This window comes from Talpa occidentalis, unplaced genomic scaffold (genome assembly GCF_014898055.3).
Source record: "Talpa occidentalis isolate TD23 unplaced genomic scaffold, MPIMG_talOcc4v2.1 talOcc4.5, whole genome shotgun sequence".
Lineage (NCBI taxonomy): Eukaryota > Metazoa > Chordata > Mammalia > Eulipotyphla > Talpidae > Talpa > Talpa occidentalis.
In genome coordinates this window covers 25,186,984-25,213,083 of record NW_023604861.1, presented here as the reverse complement: position 1 = coordinate 25,213,083, position 26,100 = coordinate 25,186,984, and the positions used below count along the sequence as shown (strand labels likewise).

General features: G+C 33.3%; 1 protein-coding gene across 5 annotated transcripts in view; it reads left to right on the top strand.

Moving 5' to 3' along the window:
* The window catches only part of PIBF1 (progesterone immunomodulatory binding factor 1), a 174,007-nt gene that overhangs the window by 95,622 nt on the left and 52,285 nt on the right, over nt 1–26,100 (top strand). For all 5 annotated transcript variants that reach the window (XM_037528944.2, XM_054701530.1, XM_054701531.1 and 2 more), the window contains exons 11-13: nt 8,211–8,376; nt 12,575–12,725; nt 17,026–17,116. In XM_037528944.2, coding sequence (XP_037384841.1) covers nt 8,211–8,376; nt 12,575–12,725; nt 17,026–17,116 — 408 coding nt within the window. The remainder of the gene's footprint in view (nt 1–8,210; nt 8,377–12,574; nt 12,726–17,025; nt 17,117–26,100) is intronic.

Sequence of the window (26,100 nt, the reverse complement as noted above, 5' to 3'; positions counted from 1 at the left end):
CTGGGGTTGTACTTACATCCTAAAATTTTGTATGTATTTGCAAACTTTCACTCATTATAAGAACTTCGATATATCCCCATCATATCATACTCACTTTGCTCCCTTTTTTGCATTTCTGCCTTTAAAATGTTTTTAGAATGTTGTCATGTCCCCTACCAACTTAGTCATTAGTCAAACTACATTTTTAGAAACTTTAATCTTTCTTGTAGCTCAGTCATGCCTATCCTGTAATCATTTGGGTTTCTTTTTTCTTCACTCCCTATAATTTGTTTTCATCTTACACTGACACCTCAGGCTGGAAAGAATCATCTTAATTCACAGATTCTGTTGTGCTTCAGAAAGATGGTCCCTCATCAGTTTACCTCTGCTAGACACTTCTGTGTTTTCTATCCTGGCCTGAACCTATTTAGTAATTTAAACTTTATAATACCTAAATGTTTAGTATGACTCCATGCATTCAATAAAGATTCATTAAATGCTTATAATATACCAGGTGATACACTAGATTCTGGACATCCAAAGCATATTAAATGAAATCTTTGCACTTGATTAACTTATATCTAATTGTACAAGGCACTGTTGTGAGCGTTTTACTCATCATCTCATTTAATTATCCAGAACCCACATACCCTTGTCTTTCCTCAGGTGTCTTGATTCAGTAGGTCTAAGGTATAGCCATGGCATCTAGCGTTCCACCAGTGGTTCTGGTTGTTCTGGTACCCATCCCCAGTTGGGCTGGGTAAATCAAGCTGAAGTCATCACCACCCTTAGAAAAGAACTATTTTAATGACCCAGCTCTATTAGCCAACCATCTCAGGGAAATCCAGGACTCTGGTTGCTGGAGCCCTATTTGGGAGTTTCCTAGAGTCCGTGTAGAATTCTTATTTATTATATCAACAGTACACTGATTTGTGGAGGTTCAGATTGATAATGCTTGCCAGTTAATAGGAAGTTAAGAGAAATTTCTTTTGCCTCTCTTTTTACCTTATATTCTGTATATAGTAAGTTGCCTTATATAGTACTTAGCCATAGTATATCGATTTTCTTTCTTTGAGGTATATTATGGAAAAATCAGACAGTACCGTGAATTATCCTTCATTCTGCACTTGACACTATTCATAACAGCATCTCCCAAAAGTGCTTTTTCCTACCATGTTTTTTTAAAGACTATTTTTTAGAGCAATTTTAAATAATAGCAACATTGGGAAGGAAGTACAGAGATCTTAGGGCTTTTTTAAGATTAGTTTTATATATTCTGTTTTTGTTTTTTTTTTTCCTCCACTGTAGACCAGCACTCTGAGTTATATTTTGAAAGCAGCATGAAATAGTTTTGAGTGCTGTGAAGGACTGATATAATAAGTAATCTTGGTTTAGAGGATGATTCAAGCTGAATTTTAAGTGTTAGTTGTCATGTTGCCACAAAAGGGAAAACAACTACCCATTCAAACACTGTTACAAAATATTTTACTCTAATTTTATCTCATGCATACTTTGATTTATTTTAAGGCAACATTCCTTTCATTATATTTGTTTCACTTAAGTACTTTTATCTTCACATACCTGCAGTACCTATTTTTTCCCTTTATAAGATGGCCAACTATTACTACATTTTGTTTATTTTATTAATAACATTACATATTTTATTTGATCATGATATATAGATGCATTGAATTACTCTAAATGCATGCTTGAAATTCTTATAAATCCATGGTACAGTTGTTAAACATACTCAGCGTTTTTAACTCAGCAAAAAAAAAATCTCTCACATTCATTTAAGAATTAGCTTGTAAGCCAAAAATGACAGATGTAATATTACAGCTGAGATGTAAACTGGTTGAAGAAATCATCTAAATGACGGAAGCATTTGGACAAATACCCAAATGCCTTTTAAATTCCTTTCTCTTATCTTCTAGTAATCATTGTTTCAACATTGAAGATGGTTTTATATACTTTCTCTACCTGTTTTCAGTTTAGTCAACTTCACAATTGAAAGGGAAAGACCAGAGTTATTAGATCTCTGCTTCTCCATAGTTTTATATGTATATTTTTTATAATTCAGTATTTCTTCTCTAATTTTCACTGAAAATAGTTTTGATTCATTATCTAGGTATATATTTTAAATTTTTGTAATGTTGAAATAAAGTAAAAGAGAACAGTTGGTAGAACAATACGTAGCAGGATTGCACAAAAGTAAAATTTCTAAGCTTCTACTTTACTGTCAATGAAAAAGTAATTTGAGGTGCATTCCCTAATATATAGTAATTGCTCTAAATACAATTTCTATCTTCACAAATTTCACATATGCAACATATTCCTGTCAGTAAATTTCTGTCATTATATACAGTGATTCTAAATTAAAAAACAAATATACTCTGTTAATCAGGCATATTACAATATGCCAAATTGGTATGTAAACTGAGTAACAGGATATTCTGACCTACCTCCTTTCCAACTATTATATGTAAATTGATAGAACTAAATAATATAACCATCATATTTAGATATTAAAGATATAGTGATACATGATATGAAAAAGTTATTTTTAAACAAATATATATAGATTTTCACAATCTGCCTTCCAAAATTCAGTTTGAAGCAGTGATGATAATTTAAATACTTGTAACTGTGTGTATAAATAGGCAATAATTTGATAGATTGGTAAATATATTAAACTACATAAAAATATTTTGGTTTGTTTGCTTTATTAAAGTAACAGGTTAGAAATTGCGAATTGGCCATGTTATAGTAGGTGTGCTTATTTCTGGGTTCAGAGGTCTTTCAGATGTTTTCAGGATATAAAAAAACTAAGCTATTGAAGGCTTTACTAGACATTGATATTAGTGATAGGTACGTCATCATTTATTTGGCTAATTAATATATATTGTTATGAAAAGTGAAATAAATCCCAGCCAAAATTGAAGTACTTAATTTTTCAATTTTTAATTGTCCATATCAATAAAATATTAATTGTCCTTACTAAATTATTTTTAACTCAATCCATGTAATAATATAAAACAACTTTCTTCTCCAGCCTTCCTTTTCCAGATAATCTTTGCCTACAGTGATATCTAAGTGTCTTAGTTGTCCTCCTACACACAGAGGAATGCCTTCATAACTACTACCCTGCCTTCCAAACTGGACAGTTCTTAAAATTTTTTTTGTTGTTTGTTTAATTGAAGTAACATTGCTTTATAACTATATAGATTTGAGACTTGCATCATTGAAAATCAGCACGTGTATTTAAAATGCCTTTATGGGGGCTAGTGGCGCAAGGGGTTAAGTCTAAGCACTATAAAGCTGTCACTGAAGCACAAGTTCGATCCCAAGCCAGGGAGCTACCCACATGGAGCAGCAGACCTCTCCTGACTCGCCCGCTGCTCCCCTCAGCAGTGAATTTCAGTCAATCCACTTGCTCTGCTCCCCACTCTGTCTCTGGTGAATCTTCTCACCACCACCCCCTGCCCCGCACTTCTCAACGACACCCCAGCTCTTGTATGCATAAATAAAATAAAATAAAATAAAAATATGCCTTAATGTATTATACTAAAGTGAAATAAGTCAGGAGAAAGACAAATACTAGATGACTACACTCATATGTGGAATCTAGAGAAACAAAACAGTGGAACAGACAAAACCAAACCAAAACAAATCCTAGAAATTTGACTGCAGAATCGAGACTGCTAAAAGGGGAGGAGAGGGGAGGGAGCAGAGAGGAGAGAGGGGGCTGTTGGTCTATAGGAGAAGACTGTGGGTTCTTTGGTGGGCGGTATGGTGTGATACATCAGTCCCTTAAATCATTTTAAACCATTGTTATCTCAATAAAAATAATAAAAGTGGTTTAAGGCAAAAAAAAAAGTCTTAATGGAAGGGCTACTTTCCTTCGTGGTTATTACAGTCCCCTCACCTCTGAATATAATATTTCTGGGTATTTTGCTTTAGAATACTAGTCTTCCACACAAATTTAGATAATTGGCTCAGAATAAATACCCATTTTAATATTGTAGACACCATGGACATTTTGGAGACAAAATTAAAAGATGAGTTGTTTCTAATTGGAAAAAAAGTGAAATTAAACAAAAAGTTAATTATATAGGTCCTTTACCTTCTCTTGCAAGGATAACCTTGCTGCGAGAGTTGCAAGTAAGCCATGTACATTGTTTGGCTTAATAGTTCAATGTAACAGCTCAAACTTTGACCATAATATATGTAAAGAATGCTGATGTGAAAATCTATTGTATTTAATGTTGTATCCAATGGTTTTATGCAAATGAATTCTCCCATTTCTAAGAATTGAATATCATCTTGATGTCTCTCCTGTGATTACTCTCAGTGTTGTTGGACCTACTACTATGCTTCCTGGAGTTTAGTTCATCATAGCCTGAGATAGCCTAACTTCTTTGTAGCTCCCAATGTGTAACTGATTTTCACCTTTTAACATATCTTGTCCTTATATGTCTGGCCCCAAAATCTGTTGCAGTGAGTATTCCTTCAGAGCAAACTATTCATTCTGGGCTTTATAGTACTTATTTTAAAGAACTATGTGATATTCGGAGCCTCATGGAAACTAAAACTCAGGGGCAAATATAGCATAAAGACTAATCTAGCCAAATTTGGGGCTTGGGATAAGAAGGTTGTAAAGGTAGTTGGTGATTCTGGTTATACTTTATAGGAAATTTGACCTTTTAAGCTTATTATGCTGAATTAGAATGTCAAACATAATGTTATTAATATATAGCATTGATCTGGTTCAAGTAAAATGTTCACACTAAGAGGATAAGATGTAAAGTTTAAGTCAATAAAGTAAGACGAGACAGACAAAACAGGTAAGAGGGAGTTATTACCTGAAACCAGCTCTTGTCATCATCCTTTACTTGCTGCTGGAACTCCTTTTGCAACTATACTGTTTCCTCCAAGTTTTCACAGTTCAGTTTTACAAATTAAAATTACTGCACAGATGCAGTGATTTGAGGCGGATTCTTTTACTGTATAAACAACATGAGAATATGTTTAGAATTATCACTTGGTTTATGGAAGTGTCACTTTATTAAACTTAGCGTTCTCAGCTTTCTAGAAGATGGCTATTGTTACTTAAGTTTTCCATATAAGGGAGGATTGATGGTGTTAAACATAACTTTCATTTGCCAGACACATGAATAACAATTATATAAATAACAGGTGGAGTTAAAAGCTAAGTCTTTAATTCCTGATTTGAAGTTGGCATTTATGTCAGAATTGCCTACATTGTCACAAATCTATAAGAAGACTTTGCAGTTTAAAATATTTCAAAACAAATATTTTAAAAATCAATGTCACATTCTTAGTAACTTATCTAGAATTTGTTTCTAGATAAATAAATTGTCACAAATCCATAAGAAGACTTTGCAGTTTAATCTTTTCAAAACAAGTATTTTAAAAATCAATGTCACATTCTTAGTAACTTATCTAGAATTTATTTCAGTAATGTGGTGTATTGTGTCACATAGTTTAGCATACACAATAGGTATTGATTTCACACATGGTTTGTATATTTGTATTTACATTCACAGAACAACTTACCCCAGGAGGTGCAAGGACATTTTGATACCAGTAAAGTGCTGAATCAATAAATATTTGAGTAAAATAAATTTTTTACTCTATATCCACATTGATGGGCATAATCAAAAAACAGACAATAATCAGTTCTAAAAGAATGTAGAGAAATTGACACCCTCATAATTACTGGTTAGTACATGAAATAGTTCAACAACATTGGAAAGCAGTTTTGTCATTCTTCAAGAAGGTAAAAATAGAGTGACTTTCCTAGGTATATAACCAAGAGAAATGAAAACATCTTTACACAAAAACTTCTATATAAATGGTCATAGCAACATTATTCATAGTAGCCAAGAGTTGGAAACTACCCAGATGTTCATCAGCTGAAGAATTAAGAAAAAGAAGGTGGTACAGCCATACAATGGAATATTAGTCAGTCATAGATAGGAATGAAATACTGATTCCTGCTAAAACATAAAGAAACCTTGAAAGCATGAAAAGGCCAAAATTTATGATTCCACTTAAATGTCCAAAGTAAGCAAATCCATCAAGGCAGAAAGATTTGTGGTTACCAGGGCATGGGGGAGAGGAGAATGGGAGGTGGCTACTAAATGGGGTTTCTTTTTGATTGATGGAAAGTTTTCTTAATTAGATAATAGTAATGCACAACTTTGTGAATATTCTATGAAGTGTACACTTTGAAAAGATGAACTTCACAGTATGTATATTGTCTGAAAAACGTATCAATGTGCTGTTGTCCCTTTAAAAAGGGTATTTTTAGGGCCTCCCCGGTGGCGCAGTGGTTCAGCGCTGGGTTGCAAAGCTGCCCGCAGCCTCTGCAGCACCAGTTCGATCCCCGGCTGCTCCCCGGCCACCGGAGGAGGGTCCCACATGGCGCGCAGACCTCTCCTGCCGCCCGCTGCTCCCCTCAGCAGTGTACTTCGGTCCTTCTGCCTGCTCTGCTCCCCGTTCTGGCTCTGGTGAATTCTCTCACCCTCCCGCATTTCTGACTGTACCCAGTGCTTGTATAAAGAAATAAATAAAATAAATAAAAAATAAATGAATAAATCTTTAAAAAGAAAAGGTATTTTTAAATAAAATTGTAGGAAGTGTGTGTGTGTGTAAAGTGCCAGGACTTTCCAAAAGCTTAACACACAGGCTGACATCCAGTTTGAGACCTTCCTATATATTAAGTAATGTGTTCCAATATACAATATAAATTGACTGGGACTTCCAGCAGTCTGATTGTGAGGTGCTTTTAACAAGATAAGAATGCCAAAAGTGAAATAACCTGTTAAATATCTAATGCGTGCCTTCTCTGATTATAAGAGTGGTATTCTTATTGTCAGTTACAAAAGTGAAATGACCTTTAAAAATCGTTTGAACCATTATCTGACTTCAGAAATGTCAGTTAAGAATGTCATATAGTGGCAGGAAGATCATTCCTATATAGTCAAGTCTAACTGGATTTGAGACTCAATCTGAAATTTACTAGTGGTTTCTTCTTGTTAAAGAAATTATTTGACATCTGAGCTTTATGTTCCTTATCTGCATAATATATAATGGATTGTTGTAAGAATTAAGTGAGATACAATGAATACAACAGACTGTGCGCTCTGCTTCCTTGCTTTCCATAGAAGCTTATTATTTCTTCTCTCTAAAATATTTTCCACCCCATACCTCCTCCTGCCTTACACATACACTCACCTTATAAATTGATTGAGCTCTCCTTTCTGTATGTTCCTACTGAGCCTAAGGAGTATCTTACTGATGCAATTACTAGACTCTCTTAAATTTCAATGTTTATTTGCCTGTCTTTTATCCCCAGCCCCAAACTAAGTTCTCCAAAGGGAAAAAAATATTTGCCATTGTATACACACTTACCAAGCTTAGTAAGTAGCTCAATAAATATTTGAATAGATGAATTTTAATAACATCTAGCATTAGACTGGGTTCATAATAGCTCCCTGAAAAGGTATAACTTGTCCTTGTTTTGCTTTCTGTTGGAACATAATCAACCTGAAGCATTTTTAAATTTGTCATATATGGTGATTCATATATTAAATGGCAGTGTTTTTACTAGTCATACCTATGGAATGAGGAGAAAATTATCTGTGGAGTAATAGACTACATATCTATCTTTGTAATTTGTACATTGTTTTCTCGCAGTATCCATATGTATTTGCTAACATAAAAATGTATTTTGCAAGTGTCTCAATTTTCAGATGAAGTATATATTTCATCCTATTACTCTCCATCTGACATTATTTAAACTTGGAACAAAATGGCAAGCTTGGAAATAACACTGTGAATATAAAAAGGTCTATGAAATGTATAGAAATTAAATTATTTTAAGCAATATAACTAAAACTTGCTCTTACCATTTTTATTGTAAATGTCTTACAAAATTATAATAACAATAGATAGGAAATAACTATTTGGACATGAAAGGAATACATAAAAGGAGCAGTGAAAGAACTTAATTGGTATGTTTTATACTCTGGGCTTAACATATTTCTACATATATGCTGTCTGAATTATTTACAAAAGCTTTGCTGAATGAATGTTACTAGCTGCATAAAAATATGGGATGTGGAAAAGTAGAAATATTGTCTATATATACTTATATAAATCATTGAGATTTCTTTGGAGTTTCATAACCATTTTCCTTCGTTCAGGTACAGAGAACTGCAACTTAGTACAGAAAGCAAAGTAACAGAATATCTCCATCAAAGTAAGTTAAAATCTTTTGAAAGTGAGCGTGTTCAGCTTATACAAGAGGAAACTGCAAGAAATCTTACACACTGTCAATTGGAATGTGAAAAGTATCAGAAAAAATTGGAGGTACATATATAAGTTTTTCTTTTCAAGTCCCAAAGTATAAGATCTATAACATTTTGTACTTTATTTTCCCTAGAGAATATGGCACTGCCCTACACACACACACACAAATGCACACACATGCGCGTGTGCATGCGTGAAATATATAGTTTATATTAAGAAAAGCATAAAATGTCACTGATATATGTACGAAGAAACATCATCTTTCTGAAAGTAATTTTCAATCTTATGTATTTTCACTTTTTATCAAGTAATATTATATATTCCTATCTAATCAATTGGTAGCATGCTACATTTGATTACAAAGTAATTCTATAGCACAACAGTATAATAGTTGATATTTTTAAAGACTTTTTATGAAAGTGTAATTGACATACGACATTATTTTAGTTTAAGGTATATAATATGATTCAACATTTTATACATTATGAAATGATCACCCCTGCACATCTGTTTACCATCTTTTCTTACCACTTTTCAAATTTGCAAAATCGTGTTATTGATTACAGTCCCCACAGCATATATTACATACTCCTTGACTTACTTATTTTGTAACTGGAAGTTTACACCTCTTGAGCCTCTTCACCCATTTTGCCCACCCACCAACCTTCTACCCACTCTCGTTTTTATGATTTTAGTTTAGTTTGTTTGCAAGTTATTAAGAACTATATGAAAATGTGTATTCTCCCCTAATAATTAAAGTGATGTAAATTTAAACTTTTTTTTTAACTTTATATAGGTCTGTTTGTTACTTTCAAAGTGGTGGCAAGCACACCCTTTAATGGGAAATCTCATGCAGTTAGAAAAATAACAGCCCTTCTGAAGGACTACTTGGTAATCTGTGTTAAAGACCCTTAAAAAAAAAACTGAACAAGGAATTTCACCATAAGAAATGGGAGATGCTTATAAAGGTTTATATTAATGTTGTACAATCACAGTATTATTTACAATAGTAAAAACTGAAAGTAACTTAAATGTCCAACAGTAGATAAACAACTTTGAATTAGTATGTTATAAATGATATATTTTTCTGTATTCATGCATTATGTGATTATGTGAAATCATTTTTTTAACTATATTAAGTTTGGGGAATCTTGACTATATCAGATTTTATTAAAAATATATAATGTAAAATGCAACAGCGTCATTAGCTCGATTATTAGCTAATTATGCAAAGATTCATTACAGTAATCTTTCAAAATTTCCATTTCTGAAAAATACTCCAATAAATTTAAGATTAACAAAATTAAAGGGTCTCCCAGGAAAAAAAAGTCTCAGGGAAAAGCATGAAAATGATATGAAATATATATACACACATTTAAAGAAACATAAGCAAATGTTGTATAGAGATGGTGTCTATTCTAAACCAAATCATTGTTCAACATTCACTTTTTTTAGATACTTTCTTTGGGAAATTGTTACAGTCATAATCTGCTGTGGCAGATGCACTCATACATTTTTAATTGTACTTTATCAGATTAGTTCTGATTGAGAATTCACCTTTCACAAGTTTTCCATCTAATTCCTATCAAAATACCTTTCCTTTTCCTTTCACATTGGATGAATATGATAAGGGTATGTCTTGTGATGGGCTGGGATGGGGTTATATATACAGAAAATTAATGAACACTTCCTCTCTGTGATTTTGAAACAAATATTTCACAAAACTATATTTTACAACATACAGTGCTAATGCTTTCTAAACCATTCCATTTTTATTATTTTTACTGGTTGCAATCCACACTAATTTTTTGGTCTCCTAAAAGTTGAAAATGGCTGCATGAAAACCACTTTCCCATATTCCTACCCTGTATGTGCTGGTTGATAAAATTAAGGCTTTTCAGAATTTCTTTGCATTTCCTCCTGTTCAACTAGGTGTCTTGAGAAGACAGGGACTTTTCATTTATCATTGTGTTACAAATGTCTAACACAGTGCCTGAGTTAGGGTGGATGCTCAATAAGCATTTAAAGATTAAGTGCATGAATGATTTGATAAATGCTAATGTAGTGCCACTGAAATAATAGAAGGTATTTCTAAGACAATTCTTATCTACAATGAATTTAGAGAGAAATAATTTTGTGAAGGCTAAAGATTAATACAATTATATGCTTACCTGTTGCTTTTACCAAATATTCTTACTGATTTTTAACTTGGGGGAAAATTTTTTTTAAATTATTGGTTGGCAAAGACTCCCAAAACATTGACTTTAAATTTTTTTCTCTTTTTAAAGCAGCTATTGACCTATATCTTGTATATATACACACACACATATATAGTTTTTTATAATTCTGTGTTGTCATTCTCTTATTTAAAGGAAAGAAACTTCCACTATGAGAGCTTGATATTTAATGGATTACAAAAAGCAATTGACCTGTTTTATGCACTCATGTTTGAACTCAAATGTTCATGTACTGGTTTTACACAAAGAATCTTTAATAAAATAGCCTTCCATAGGTTCAGTAGCTAAGTCTTTTGTTGGCTTTTCAAAGACAGTCATAAATTTATTCATAGCAACCACTCAGACAAATCCATAGTACAGGAGAATTCTGCACCACAAGGTGCACAGGTTTTGGGAACAATTGGAAGCTCTCTCCTCCATGTTATGAAGGAAAGTTATAAATTGTATCTCTCAATTTAATCCTACTTTTAAAATATCTTCTTAAAATAGTATTTTATGAAATACCCATTTTCACCATTTTGATTATTTCTCTAGTTACCCATACCTGTGGTTTTAATTTGTGTCATATTTATTTTTATTGGGGACAGTGGGATACAAATGAAAAACATCAGCCTTGCTGTGGGAATAAGTTGTTCAACACTATCCTTACTGATCCTCTATATTGAGAGTTAAATTAATAAATGTCTTCAATGACCAGATTTTTTCATGAGTAACATACCAATGTAAAGAACTCTATGAAAGCTCCAGATTATTTTACTAAGCAGTAATTTTACTATAATGAATTAATAAATTTTTAGAAAATACATTCCCTGTTGTCATGAATATAGAAGAAAGATGCTAAAACTTGATTTTTCTTTTTCTGACTCAGTCAGGTACTCTAGATATCATCCTGCAAATATTATTCCCATGTTATTCTTCCTACACCCTCCAAAAGAAAGTATTTTGACAGTGGGAGATGAAATTTAGTTCACTTTGAGGGAAATTTTGATGGAAATAATTGAAGGAAATGATTAAGAAAAAATAAATTACAGTTTCTTGCTTCTTAAAAACTGTGAATAGATCTTCTGCATCTTCTCTATCACTGAAAGCACAAAATCTTATACATTTGTTAAGATGAACTTTTTGTCATTACATAAAAAAATGAACTTTGTCTCAAAATTGTTTAATTACTTATGTTTCATGATAATTAAATGAGTGGTTCTATGACCCATTTAATACAAAGTTCTCATAATTTTATTTCTTAGGATAGTAATAAGTGTTTTTCAACACATACTACTTCTAGGCAACTCTGCTAAGAACTGTGAATAATCCTTCCAACGATATTTTGAGGTAGGCATAGAGAGAATAAGTAATTGCCTAAGATCACAACTGATAAATGTCAAACCAAGATTGAAATCCAAATCTTTCTGGCTCCAAACCATATTCTTAGCCATAATATTCAGTTGCTTCTTAGGAAATACTATATTACTTATGCTGTGTTGGGAAGCAGGTTTTAAGACTACTCCATAACTTAGTCTTTATTAATAAGTAAACGTTCTAGCTAATTGCTATATAAACAGTAAAACATTTCCTTTGTCACTAGAAACATCGCCCATTTTATTTAATTCATTGTTATCATCATAGTGATTCATTCTTTGAGTTACCATTGAAGAATATAGGATTATTTTACTATACTCTTACACAGAATAATTCCTATTTCCATGCCTTTTGTATCTGTCTTATAATTTTTCTAATCCCTTCTGGTGATAAAGATGTTTTCTGATATTGCCCCAAGTAGCACTACATATTTCCCTTTTGATTTGCTGCTAATAAAGCACTTCATAATTTTCAGTTGAAAATGACAGAATGATTTACCTTAAAAGTAATATTTTAGCTTCATCAATCATCTAAATTTACTTCTTTCTCTTAATATTTAAATCATGAAAAAGAGAAAAATCCTAAAAGCATTTTTGTATCTTGTTTTTGTCTTAACATTTAAACTATTTAATTTTGTCTTTGCAATTTTCTTCTTCCACTATAAGGTTTTAACTAAAGAATTTTATAGTCTCCAAGCCACTTCTGAAAAACGCATTACTGAACTTCAAGCACAGAACTCTGAGCATCAGGCAAGGCTAGACATTTATGAGAAATTGGAAAAAGAGCTTGATGAAATAATAATGCAAACTGCAGAAAGTAAGTCTCCCCCATTCCCCCATACATCTTTTTATTTGGCAGCACAAGAAAACAGGTATCATTTCTGAAAATGCTTTGGTATATTTCCTTAAAGTGCAATTGATGACTAAGTTTTTTAAGGAACATTTTATATTTTAAAACTTAGTTAATTTCAATTCCAGTAGTTGGGATACAAAAATGGATAAAATGTTGTGGATTTTATCTTTTTATTTATTTAATTTATAATTATTGAATGTTTACCTCTGCCAGGAGCTGGAGCTCTGGAGTTCATGCAGTAATTCTTGTTTATATGGGTTCCTAGTCTAGTCTACTGTAGGGAATGAATGTATTAACAGATAATAAAGTAATAAGTGCCCTGAGCAGGAGATACACAGAAGTACAGAGTAGATATTGAATTAATTTCACCTTGGAGATGACAAATACTTAAGAGGGGAAATGATACTTGAACGTGTGTTAAAGGACAGATAGAAATAAATTCATTAAATTTATGTGTTATAATCTTTGAGCTTAATTTTTATTTCATTTTTGTCCCTCTTATTTTGCTTTCTTCCTGCATTGTCCCTAGTTTTAAGGGAATATTTTAAAATAACATTTCATCAGTAAGTGTGATGTTTGCTATTGTACTTTTTTTTGGCCCAAAGTCAGAAATAACAGTAGGTTTCTCTTACAAAAGTGAGGTGAAACTTCATTTCAAGTTGAATTTGAATCAAGACAATGTTCTAATTATTTTTGGCACATTTTCTTGTAAAGACTATTACATTTGTAGACAAATTTAAGAAAATTTCATTCTTACTGTCTTTTTTCCATTTCTAAGGTCAATGTCTGATAAAAGACATTTTATTTCTTAACTGGAGTCAGAGTAATATTTATAAAATACAATCTTAGTCATACCCTACATCTGCTATAGTGCTTTTCTGTTGTCTTCTGAAGACAACATAAAGTCAAATTCCTTTTTAGACTCTTATTTCACTTTCTACTTTTTATGCCTTGCTCACCCCTATCATGTCATGTTATTTTGAAAGTCTCATATTCTTTCTTATCTCCATAACTTTGCATATGTTCCTCTCGCTAAGCAAATTAAAAGCAGAAGGAAACTTCCTCAATCTGGTAACAGATATTTACAAAACCCTGGAACTAAGATCACACCTAACAATGAAATATTAAATGCTTTCCTTTATAAGGGTGAGAACAAGGCAGGCATTTCTATTTTCTTGATGTTAAACATTGAATTTGGGTTTCTAATCAGCAAAATAATGTAAGAAAGGGGAAAAAAGGTAGAAGATCAAAAGGAAGAATAAGATTATCTTTTCACATGTAGCCTCTAACACTAATAAGTAAATTTAACACGTTATAAGGTAATTACACAAAAATATACTAGAGGCAAACAGTTGGAAAGGAAATTTGAAACAGTTTCATTTACAATAATGTAAAAAGAAACACAAAATAGGAATAAGCTTAACAAAACAAAACATTGCTAAAAGAAATTAAGACAGTCCATCCATCAAGATATCAACAGATACATAGTGAATTCTGTAAATTCACTGTTATCCCAATCTTAGTTCCCTTTTAAATGCTTTTATATTCTAAAAAAAAGACACTAAAAGGGCCCACTTTAAATAATACAACAACGTATCTACCACAGTGATTGAGATTAGCGAGACTGGCTGTAGCAAGGTTGATGAAAATGTGGAGCAACTAACAATTTTTTATAAAACTGAATAACCCCTCTAGTGATCCAGCAATTCCATTTATTTTTGCCCAAAATAAAGCAAATACACACAAAAAGACTTCTAGAATATTCATAGACTAAAACTGGCAACAGCCCTGGTGTTTACTATAGGAAAATGGTTAAACAAACCATCATAAATTCATGCATTAGAATATTTCTACTTAATAAAGAGTAGATTCCTTAACATCGATGTATCTGAAAAAGTGGATGTCTAGCCTAAGAAGTCTTGTATGACTAAATTTATGTAAAGTCCTAGGAGGGCCTCCCCGGTGGCGCAGCGGTTGAGCGCTGGGTTGTGAAGCTGCCCGCGGCCTCTGCAGCTCCGGTTCGATCTCCGGCTGCTCCCCGGCCACAGGAAGAGTGTCCCACATGGTGCGCAGACCTCTCCTGCCGCCCGCTGCTCCCCTCAGCAGTGTACTTCGGTCCTTCTACCTGTTCTGCTCCCCGCTCTGGTGAATTCTCTCACCCTCCCGTGCTTCTGACTGTACCCAGTGCTTGTATAAATAAATAAAATAAATAAAGATAAACCTTAAAAAAAAAAATTAAAAAAAAAAAAAGTCCTAGGAGAAGAAACAGTAATCTATGGATTAATAAAAATCACCTCTATGGATGATTATCGCTAAGAATAAAATGGGAAATAGGCAGGAGGGAAATTTTTTCTGTAATATGTCAGCTTCCTGTATTAATCTCTATTAGTTTCTCATTGACTATAGAATAAAATCCAAGCTCCTTAACCTAGCAAACAGAACTTTTGTTCCATTCACAGTTGGAACCAAGCCTGCTTTTCTGCTACCATTGTTCTCTGCACTGACTCCAGACACTTTTCTCACAATTACTAAAACATCACAGCTCTGTACCTTTGTACATGTAATTCCCTCTGCACCTTCTTTATGAATGTCAATCTCCCCACACCTTCCTAATGTGTCTACCATGGGAAAAATAGTGTCACTCAGATAGAGTTGCTCTGTGCTCTGTGCTTCTAAGACACATGCATATCTCTTTAGTGCCATTTACCATGTTGTATAGTACATACTGTTTCCGTAATTAAATCCCCACTAGAATAGTTACTCATGAGCTATTAACCCATTAAGTATTAAGCTTAAATTTAAGATACCATCAAATGTAACTAATAGGTGTTTTAGAAGTTACCTAAATTTAGCCCTCTCCTTTCTGAATTTAGAATTATTTAAGAAAAACAGCAGTCAGGTATCTAAGTGTCAGTTCTAATTCTGCTGAAAACTGAATTGGAGAATTAAACTTGGATCTGGAGCCATGATAACATAACACTATACACAATGGCATGTGTCTTCTCTTGCTTCCACATGTCCCTCACAACTAATAATCCTACCTCTGGAAATTGTGTTTCTCCTGAAAAATAGGGACATAATTGAAGGCAAACAGTTAATGAAGATTCCTAAAATTTTTATACTACAGAAGAATCAGTTAACAAATGTATGCATATTACAATGATGGACCTACAAATAATCAGCTTCACTTACTAATATAAAATATGTGACTTTGTTTTAAATCTGAAACACTTCCAAAAGTAGGTTTTTCTTTATAATATTAAAATGGTAATAATATTATAAAATTGTTGCATATCATTGATTAATTTGAGCTAATCTTTAGTTCTTATGGCCTTTGATTAAATATTGTTCAGTCCCAACTTAATGTAAAATTAACATTGCTTTTAAACATTGTAACCCAAATATTAGCTTTTCATTAAATACCTTTAACTTTAGAAGTAAATGGTCTTACTGATTTTTTTATAAAGTTTTTTAAAGATTTATTTGTTTATGCATACAAGAGTGGGGTACAGGCCAGAGTTGGGGGGGGTTGTGAGGATTCACCAGAGACCAGAGTGGGAAACAGAACAGGCAGACTGACTGAAACACACTGCTGAGGGGAGCATCGGGCGAGACAGGAGAGGTCTGCTGCACCATAGCTCTCCAGCCGGCCAGGTATCAAACTCGTGCTGTAGAGGCTGCGGATTGCTTCATAATGCAGTGCTTAACCCCTTGTGCCACCACGGAGGCCCTATAAATTTTTATAGCATTTATTTTACAGATTTTTTTACCAGTCTTAAGACTGCACATTTTCTTAACAAAGTAACCTGCTAAGTGCATAATTTCATTATTGCAGGATAAGGTTGTTCCTCTGATAATATAATGAATGTCTTTCCTAATTAAGAGTAGTTATTTCTTTTATCAAGAAGGGGAATAATGAAATTGATGTTATCATTACTTTTTCATAATTACATAATATACATTTCATGAAAAAAGGCTTTGAATCATTAAGAATAACTCATCTGTATTTTTATGCTTTATTACAAAAAAACATGTCATATGATGCAATCCCTTACACCTTTTAAAAACAAATAGAACAAATCCAAGCAAGCATATACTTTAAGAGATTTGCATGTACTTACAAATGGCCTGTTTGAGATTACGCATTAGCCATATTTAATGTTCTTATGCTCACTAATTCATCATTCTGACCTCTTTTGTTTTCTTTTTTACCATGCTTTTTAAGAGAAAAGATTATTTCACATCATACACTAATGTTTTCCAGTTGAAAATGAAGATGAGGCTGAAAGGGTTCTTTTTTCTTACGGCTATGGTGCTAATGTTCCCACTACAGCCAAAAGACGACTAAAGCAAAGGTAAAATCAATATATATTTGTTTTATTTATCTACTCAAGCTAAATGTAATTACATTATGCTTTCTGATAATGTGCTCAGCTGAGTGATAGTTACTTTATTCTTAGTGTGCATAAATATTAAATTGTTCAAAAAATAAAACAGTAAGAAGCATGCATTTCAAATATTTTTAAGTGAATTTAATGGTCAGTAGAATAGGGATCTAATTAGACATTTCCTAGAAGTAAATTCAGTGGTAATTATACCACATTAATTTAATTTTCACATTTATGTCAGATGAATTACAAATGTATCTGTACCAACAATTGTCAGGTTAAAATTATGCTTCCCCTTTTTCTTTTTTTAAATACCTGCTCACATTTCTTGCCATCTACTAGAGATAAAGTAAAGAGAGATAAATGGCATTAGCTTAAAGATTAGCATAAACATTTTTTTGAAAGTAAAAAGACAGTGAAGATCAAGAAAAATTTTGGAAGCTCTGCCAGTTAGTTATTATCTCTTGAGAGAAAATTGTACCTGTATTTTTTTTAAAGATTTATTTATTTATGCATACAAGAGCTGGGGTACAGGCCAGAGATGTGGGGGGTGAGAGGATTCACCAGAGACAGAGCAGGGAACAGAACAGGCAGACTGACCAAAATACACTGCCAAGGGGAGCAGCGGGCGAGAAAGGAGAGGTCTCCTTCGCCATGTGGGTTTTTCTCTTTGGTGGGCCGGGGATCGAACTCGTGCTGGAGAGGCTGCGGATTGCTTCATAGTGTGGTGCTTAACCCCTTGCACCACCAGGGTGGCCCAAAATTGTACCTGTATTAATGGGTTTTTCTAGTTGACCTACTTGATTTTTTTCCCCAGCTCCTCTCTCCCATCTAAATTCATCCATCTTTGCAAAAAAAATCCTTACTGCTTATTCACTGTCTTGTCAAATCTAAATGTTTCTGTGTCAAACTTAGATGCCCCTCCATGTGACTCCACACTCTAGCCTCGTTTCTCAGCCCAAAACAAGAGTAGTATATTTCTCTATCCATAAGCATTTGTTTTTTCTCCATACAATATAGTAGAACATTTCTCTCATCTCCTTAGCTCTCCTTTCCCACGTAACTTCCCCAGATAACTAGAAAATTCATTAAGGTCAGCAACTTCACTTTTATTCTCCACTTTCTCTAACTAGCATGGTGTAATGCAACTAGTAGAATTGTCTCTTCATCTGAGTCTTTGAGGATTCAAAGCTGCTTTTTATCTTTTGTTTTTATAGAAATTGCTTTAAACATATAGAGACATTACTCACTAAGGAGGAAAAATTATGTTAATTCTAATACTATTGTAGAAACTTTGAAGTGCTAGTCTTTAAGGCTATCTAAAGTTATGGAAGCTATAAAACCATTTTATGGGAGAAGCGAAAGGATGCTTAGAATTTGTGCTCTTATTGTATAAACTGATTATCTGGAAGAATTTAGTTCAAGAATAGATGACTAACAAATATCCTTTTGTAGTGGAATGGTTGTTTGCTGAAGATGCAAATTTTTCTAAAACACACATTATTTGAAAAATTGATTAGTCTCTTTCCATTCCCATTCTCCCCAAAACCCCTCCAGACATCACTATGGATGACCTAGGGTATTTGTAATTTAAAGCATATCTCTGTTTTTAAGCATTGTATTGCCTAGGGATGATAAAAAATGTAGTTTTGTCAGTCAGAGACTTTTGTTATCAGTTGTAAATGACTGGTCAGATACTAACTATTGAAGTTTGAAGGAAAAGTCCAGTCTCTTCTCTATTTTAGCATCTGAATCCATTAAAAGAAGCTCTGTCACAAGAAAAAAAAAGAATCTTGCTGTTGTAAGCTCTCTTTCTCTAGCCCCAAATGTTGAGTTCCTCTAAAATTGAAGGTAATTATTGATATAACTTTACTATTATTTTAAAAGTATGTCCAAAACAGATGTTGATTTCTTAATGTTTAAAGTGAAGATCTACAAAACCACAACTGATTCATATTCTAAATAATCTTAACTGTCCAAATATTTCTAAAGATTTTATCACTGAGCTATCTATGTGCCTTGAACAAGTGCCTAATGGGCATGCTATTAATATCTCCTACCAGCTGGTGCCAGGCATTCTTCTCATGGTGAACCAGAGGGTTATTTTGAGGAAGTGCTTCTCAGGTCACCTAAACTAAGTGATGAGAAAGTAAGTGTAGATACCCAGAGAGGACATTTATGCTTTTCTTTGCCATTCAACAACTTTTATTGAGTGTCTACTTTATGCAAAATTTACCAGTGGCAAAGAAGACCCCTGTTCAGGATCTGGTGTATTTCTGAAGTTTGCAAAGTCCATATTTGATCTTTCAGTGGACCTTTTTTAAGAAGTCTATGGCTTTATGTTCTATTTAACTTCAGTTTACTTACTTTTTTTTTAAAAGATTTATTTATTTATGCATACAAGAGCTGGGTACAGGCCAGAGATGCGGGTGGGTGAGAGGACTCACCAGAGACAGAGTGGGGAGGAGAACAGGCAAATTTACTGAAATAACACTGCTGAGGGGAGCAGCCGGTGAGATGGGAGAGGTCCGCCTCGCCATGTGGGTTGCTCCCTGGAGACTGGGAATTGCACTCATGCTGCAGAGGCTGTGGATTGCTTCATAGTACGGTGCTTAGCCCCCTGCACCACCAGGGAGGCCCCTAACTTCAGTTTATTTAAATTGAAAGCAATGCAGCATTCAAAGAATCTTTATTTCATTCTTTACACTTGAAATTAAATTCAGCTTAGGTTGAATCATAAAACAATTCATAACAGCAAACTAAGTATTTGTATAATCAAGTTTTTTATTGCACATTTGCCTATCAAAAATATGTTAAACTCTCAAAAGGAACTTTTTCCCCTACTATCACTACATAATATTTTCCATTAATACCAAATTTGATTTTAAACCTCATATATTCAACAACCAGATTTAGGTATTTTTAGGGTAATACTTAATCGGAGGGGATTTTTAGTTATAAATATATACTTTTTTGGGAAAATTACAGGTAATCTTGCCATCTAAAGATAACCATTCAAAAATGTATACAGATGCATATGTTTTCTTACATATTTAATGTACTAGCATACATAATTTGGAAATTGATTTTTTTGTCTTGTAATTCCACTCCAAATATTTTCTAATGATACAGAATATTCTTCAAAAAGATAACTTTTAGCAGTTATCTAAAACTTTACTTTGTAGGGTCTTCTTATTTTGAGTCCCATATTGCTGTTATTAGGTTGGACAGTCACCAAAAAATTTCATTAGCTCTCTGTTGCTACCCGAGATATATTATAAAATTAAAAAGAAAAAATGCGTGCAAAGTTTACTCCACAGTGCCTGGCAGGAAATAAGTGTTCAATAAATGTTAGTTTGTTTTGCCAAGTTGCACACTTGATTTTAGAGAAAAAGCCAGCGTTTCAAAACTTTAATGAGGAACAATTTGAGTTTTCATTTATAACCTTAAATGAGACCTCTGAAATAATTAGTCCACCCCTTGAACATGAAACCAGTTTTGAGATTCACTTTCTTTGATATCAGTTTCTTAAGAAATATAGTATAATGCCAATTTCCTATAAAGAAGTCGCAAAATTAATTTTTCTAGTTTGAAAAATAACTCCAAAAATGCCTTTTAAACACATTGTAATTATTAAATAAGGTTACTCATATTTTGGAGTTTCAATGAGGATGTGAACAATAACTAAATGTTGTGCTAAGCTTTTTCTGGGACAAAGTTGAGGAAAGTTAAAAGGGCTTATACAATTAAAGTAGATTAAAATAAAATGGGCTCTTCTTGACTTGACTAAACTTGAAAATCTGAAGTAATGTTTTTGTTTCGGTCATGACTGTTTTGAAAATAGCAAACAAGATTTTCTGGTTACATGTTTTTGTTATGCTCTTTAACCTGCAACCCTAAATGGATAGTACCCAGGCACTAATGTGGTCTTAGCATGTGCTTCTGTTTGTTTTGGCAGATCTGAGTGTGGAGACTTCTCTAAAGGTTTTTAAACCTTTTAAATTACAAGATTTCCTGCCTACTATAGGCCTTCTGTTTAGGTTTCTGTCTAGTTTTATAAAGAGCTTTAAGTTGCAACTTTCACAGTAGACTGAGCTTATAATAAAGGGGAAAATAAAGCAAAGGAAATGTGTTTCCTCTAACATAGTTTTGTGTATATGGAAATTTGTTTTTATCTGCATTATATTTTCATGTGTAGGATTTCTGGTTTTTGTTTTGGAGGAAGTTGTACTTATTTCAGTTGGGTTGGTTTTAGGAATCATGCTTTAAAAAGTTAACTTCTGCTCTATTCATGATTATCTTGAAAATTTAAACCTATAGAAAAAATTAGAGGAAGTCTCATCTGAGTACAGATAATCAGCATAAGACCATTATTTCATTTTTTATTAATTGTCAGCATAGCAGGCCTTGCAGGGACCAACCTGAAGTGTTTTGAAGCTGGGATCATTGTGGCACATGTGCATGCCCCTGCCACCGTTCCCCCTTCCCAGCCCCCCCACCCGCCTTTTCTTTTTGAGTCATTCTTTATGCCATGATAATGGACCTGACCTAATAAAATTGAAAAGATTTAAAAAATCAAATGTTTCTTCAGACTAAGTAACTAATTAGCAAGTAAATAAATAAATGCACTACTTACTTGGAATTCTGATAATAATAAAAGAATCATACCAATATTGAAGGACTGAGGACAGAGCTGTCATATACACATTGACTGGCCCATACTATTATGAAATTGTATGTTGTAGTTGGAAGTACTTACTGCCATTGACACATATAGGAGGAATTTTTATTTGGAATCAAAAAGTGATGAGAAAACTAGGGAATAACTCTTGGGAGAACAATTTTACCAAATGACAGTTGAAATTTTGCTTAATTTTTAGATACAAAACTATACTTTTATGGGGTTATTTCTAGTTGATGTCTGGCTTAATCTTGGCACAAGTAAAAATCTCTTGCAATGTATATATTTACAAAGTAGTATCATATGTTATACCTACTTTGGTGTCCCAACATATAGCTTATAATAACAGTGCTTTCCTGAGGAGATTTTCTTTTTTAAAGATTTATATATTTATTTATACAAGCACTGGGTCCAGTCAGAAGCACGGGAGGGTGAGAGAATTCACCAGAGCCAGAGCGGGGAACAGAACAGGCAAACTGACGAAATACACTGCTGAGGGGAGCAGCGGGCGTGGCAGGACAGGTCAGCGTGCCATATGGGACCCTCGCCTGTGGCCGGGGATCGAACCGGAGCTGCAGAGGCTGCGGGCAGCATCACAGCCAAGTGCTCAACCACTGCACCACCAAGAGAGGCCCTCCTGAGGAGATTTTTACATGAAAAAAATAGCTTTTACCAAGAGTCATTTTTTCCTGACTTTACCCTTAGTTACTCTTCATAAAGAATTTAGTAAAGACTTATTTCATTGTGTGTGCATTATAGTGAAGGGGACATAAATTCAGTTGTAGTTGAGTATTTCTTCTTTTGTCTTGCTTTGAATTTTAGTTAAACTAAACTCCCACCCTTTCTTCCCACTAATGTCCCAGATTTCTGAGCAGGTTCACTCACCACAGCAGTATGCCATATTTAAAGGTTTAGGAGATTGAATTTTGGAAGAGGTAAATTATCAGTCATAACGCTTTCCTTCCTCCATTACTTATTTTATGCACTGTTTTTACTACTGGTTCAATGCAAGAATGCTGAAAATTAGTTGTACTTAATGCTGAGATTCCACAACCTTGGAATATGGTTGCTAGTACTGTATTCATTTGAATCAGATTCACTTACAACAAAATTAATCAGGAAGGATTTATTCAGTGCCTACTCTGTTCAACGTACACCACAAAGGATAGATCACTCTCATGTAAGTTGCCTCACTTGTAGGAGAATAGATTAAACCATGTGAATGAATATCAGGAAACACCTAAAATTACTTAGTGTTGCACTGTATGCTAAACTGTCAGGGAATTAAATGTCAGTGAAGGCTGAAATGGTTATAATGGAGGAAGTAAAACCTGAAGGAAGCCTTTAAGTAAAAGTTAGGCTGTTGAACAATGAAATAACCTGTCTTCTTCAGACTGGAGGACCAACAGAGGTACTATGGAGGAACTACACAAAACATGTTATGGAACATTAGAGTTCAATTATTATTATTTATTTACTACTTATTTATTAATGGAAAATAAGGTTGGTTCAGGTAAGATTATAGAATGCCTTGATATTGTCAAATAATTTGGATGTAGAATAGGATTACCTATGTACAGATTTGAAGTGGCTGGGGAAAAAGCATTCTTACATATATAAGAAATACAAATGTCTGAAAACATGAAATATTTACCCTCACGATTAAAGAAATTTGTTTCAAAATAAGTTTCTGTTGTTTATCTGAAAGGTTTGCAAAGTTTTTAAAGATTAATGATGCCCATTGTTGTCGTGATATAAAGAAACAGGAAGTCTTATATGAAGTTCATTTATTCAAAAGTTTACTACTGAGCACCTCCTTTGTACCAGTTGATTCAAGATACTTAAATATATAAAAACAATATATGAAAATTCTGATCCTTAGAGAACTTTCACTATATTCCATGAGAATTTAAATTTGTATAACCTTTCCAGAGGAATGTCTAAAAATGTTTAATGCCTATATGTTTTGACCCTATCATTATACTTGCTCAGGGAATCACAGTACTAAGATTGTAATGCAGAGATGTTTGTGTGCGATTATTTAAGCTTTCCTTAGGCAAGGCACTGCTGTCAGAGCTCAGTTCGGGGTGTCTTTTAATTGTTGAGCTCTGAGAATTTGTTGTATTTTCTAAAAATAAATCCTTTATCATATACATATTTTTAAATTTTTTCTCTTATTCTGTGAATTATCTTTTCATTTTCTTGAAGGCATTTTTGAAGTACAGGTTTTTTAATTTTTGATGCAATCAGATTTATCTAATTATTCTTGTATTGCTTATGTTTTGGGTGCTGTATCTAAGAGTCCTTTGCCATGTCCAAGTTCATGAAGATTTATGGTGCCCGCATCTGAGGGGAGAAATCCTAGGCTGCGAAAAAATAGACAAAGATGTTTTTAAAAAAAATATTGATTATAAAGAATAAAGTAATATCACATGTAAAAATAAGATATACCTGTATGTTTTCTTATAAGAATTTATAGTTTTAGTTTTTATATTTAGGGCTTAGATCTACTTTGAGTTGATATTTTTACATCATGTGAGGCTTTATACTCTTTTTAATGTAGCTATTAGAGAAATATTAATTACATGTGTGGTTTGCATTTTATTTCATAAACAAAATAGTCCTATACCAGTAGTCTCCAAACTTTTTGATATGAATGTCTGTTGGGCACACAGTTGAGCATATATTCACCAACATATGTGTACATAATTAGATTTACTTATAGATTATATGAATCTATGCATATGAATATTATATACACTATACTATAAAATCTACCCTGAAAATCAACACTTAAAATTAATATTAAAATAAATGTAAATAAAATTTCCCATGCTTTACTGGATTATTTTGCATATAATTACATTTGGAGAACACTGGTATAGATCATGACCTTTACCTTCTAATTGGCTTGAGGTTTCTTCTCCAAGTTATCCTCCACATTTTTGTTAAAAGATTCTCTCAAGTGCACCTCTGATCATGTCATGCCTAACCAACTTAATGATAAAATCAAACTCTGCCTGTCATATAATACCTTTCATCATCTATCACAGCCCGTCCTCTCTAGCTTTAACCCTCACCATGCATCATGTGTTTTATCAGTTCATGCCATACTGCTGATTACCCCCTTCCCTGATCATTCTTTACCTGTGTTTTTCTCTCTTCCCAGAATGCTGTTTTTCTGCTTCTTCAGCAGATTAGTCAGTATTAGTTTTCATTCCTCTTGTGCCCTCTCATAGCATTTAACATACTACAGTAATTTATTTATTTGCTTACCTTCCTGTAGACTACTAGATCCTGCAGATAGAAATTGTGTATTCCCAGGGCCTCCCCTGGTGGTGCAGGTGGTTGAGCTCAGTGCTATGAAGCTGTCTGCAGCCTCTGCAGCGCCGGTTCAATCCCCGGCTGCCGGCGAGGGTCCCACATGGTAGGGCAGACCTCTTCTGCCTCGTCCGCTGCTCCCCTCAGCAGTGTATTTCGTCAGTCTGCCTGTTCTGTTCCCTGCTCTGGCTCTGGTGAATCCTCTCACCCTCCCGTGGATCTGGCCTGTACCCCAGTTCTTGTATAAATAAATAAATAAATCTTTGAAAAAAAAAAGAAATTGTGTATTCCCATTACCTAAGTATATTAAACATTCAATGAATGCTTGATCAAAAAAGTTCATGAATATCTTGTTGAATGAGTCAATGAATGTGTTTCTTCATATCTATCCTGGTTTCTGCAGTTTTTGATATGCATGGTCTAGGAAAAAAAATTGCATCATCTTTGTTTAATTGCATGATACAATAACAGGGAAAATTATATTTCATATTTTCTGTGTGTTTTACATGCTTAAGTATATCATTTCCTTTAAAATTTTGTAACATTTTTAACTTTTGTTCCTTAGTTCTCTTTCTTTTTTTCCTTTTTCCCCCCCAGCAATATCTTGGACTAAATAGAGCAATTGAAGGCAACCTGAGAGCCTTACTACCATTTGTAGATCTATAATGAGATGTATCCTGCTGTCCTCACAATTGACTTAGAAGTGAATTTTTAAACATGATCAGTGGATCAGTTAGAAACCAGTGAAGTCACACTGTCTTCCACATCATCACCATTATGCATCATAAATAACATTAGTGGGGTTTTTTTGCTATGTTTTTCTCATTTTTGACTGCATTCATTTTTCTGAAATTAGGAAATAGTAAAAATACCATGGTATTGTTTCTTACCTATAATTTTATTTTAAATGAAATTTTTTAAAGATTTATTTTTATTTATACAATAGCTG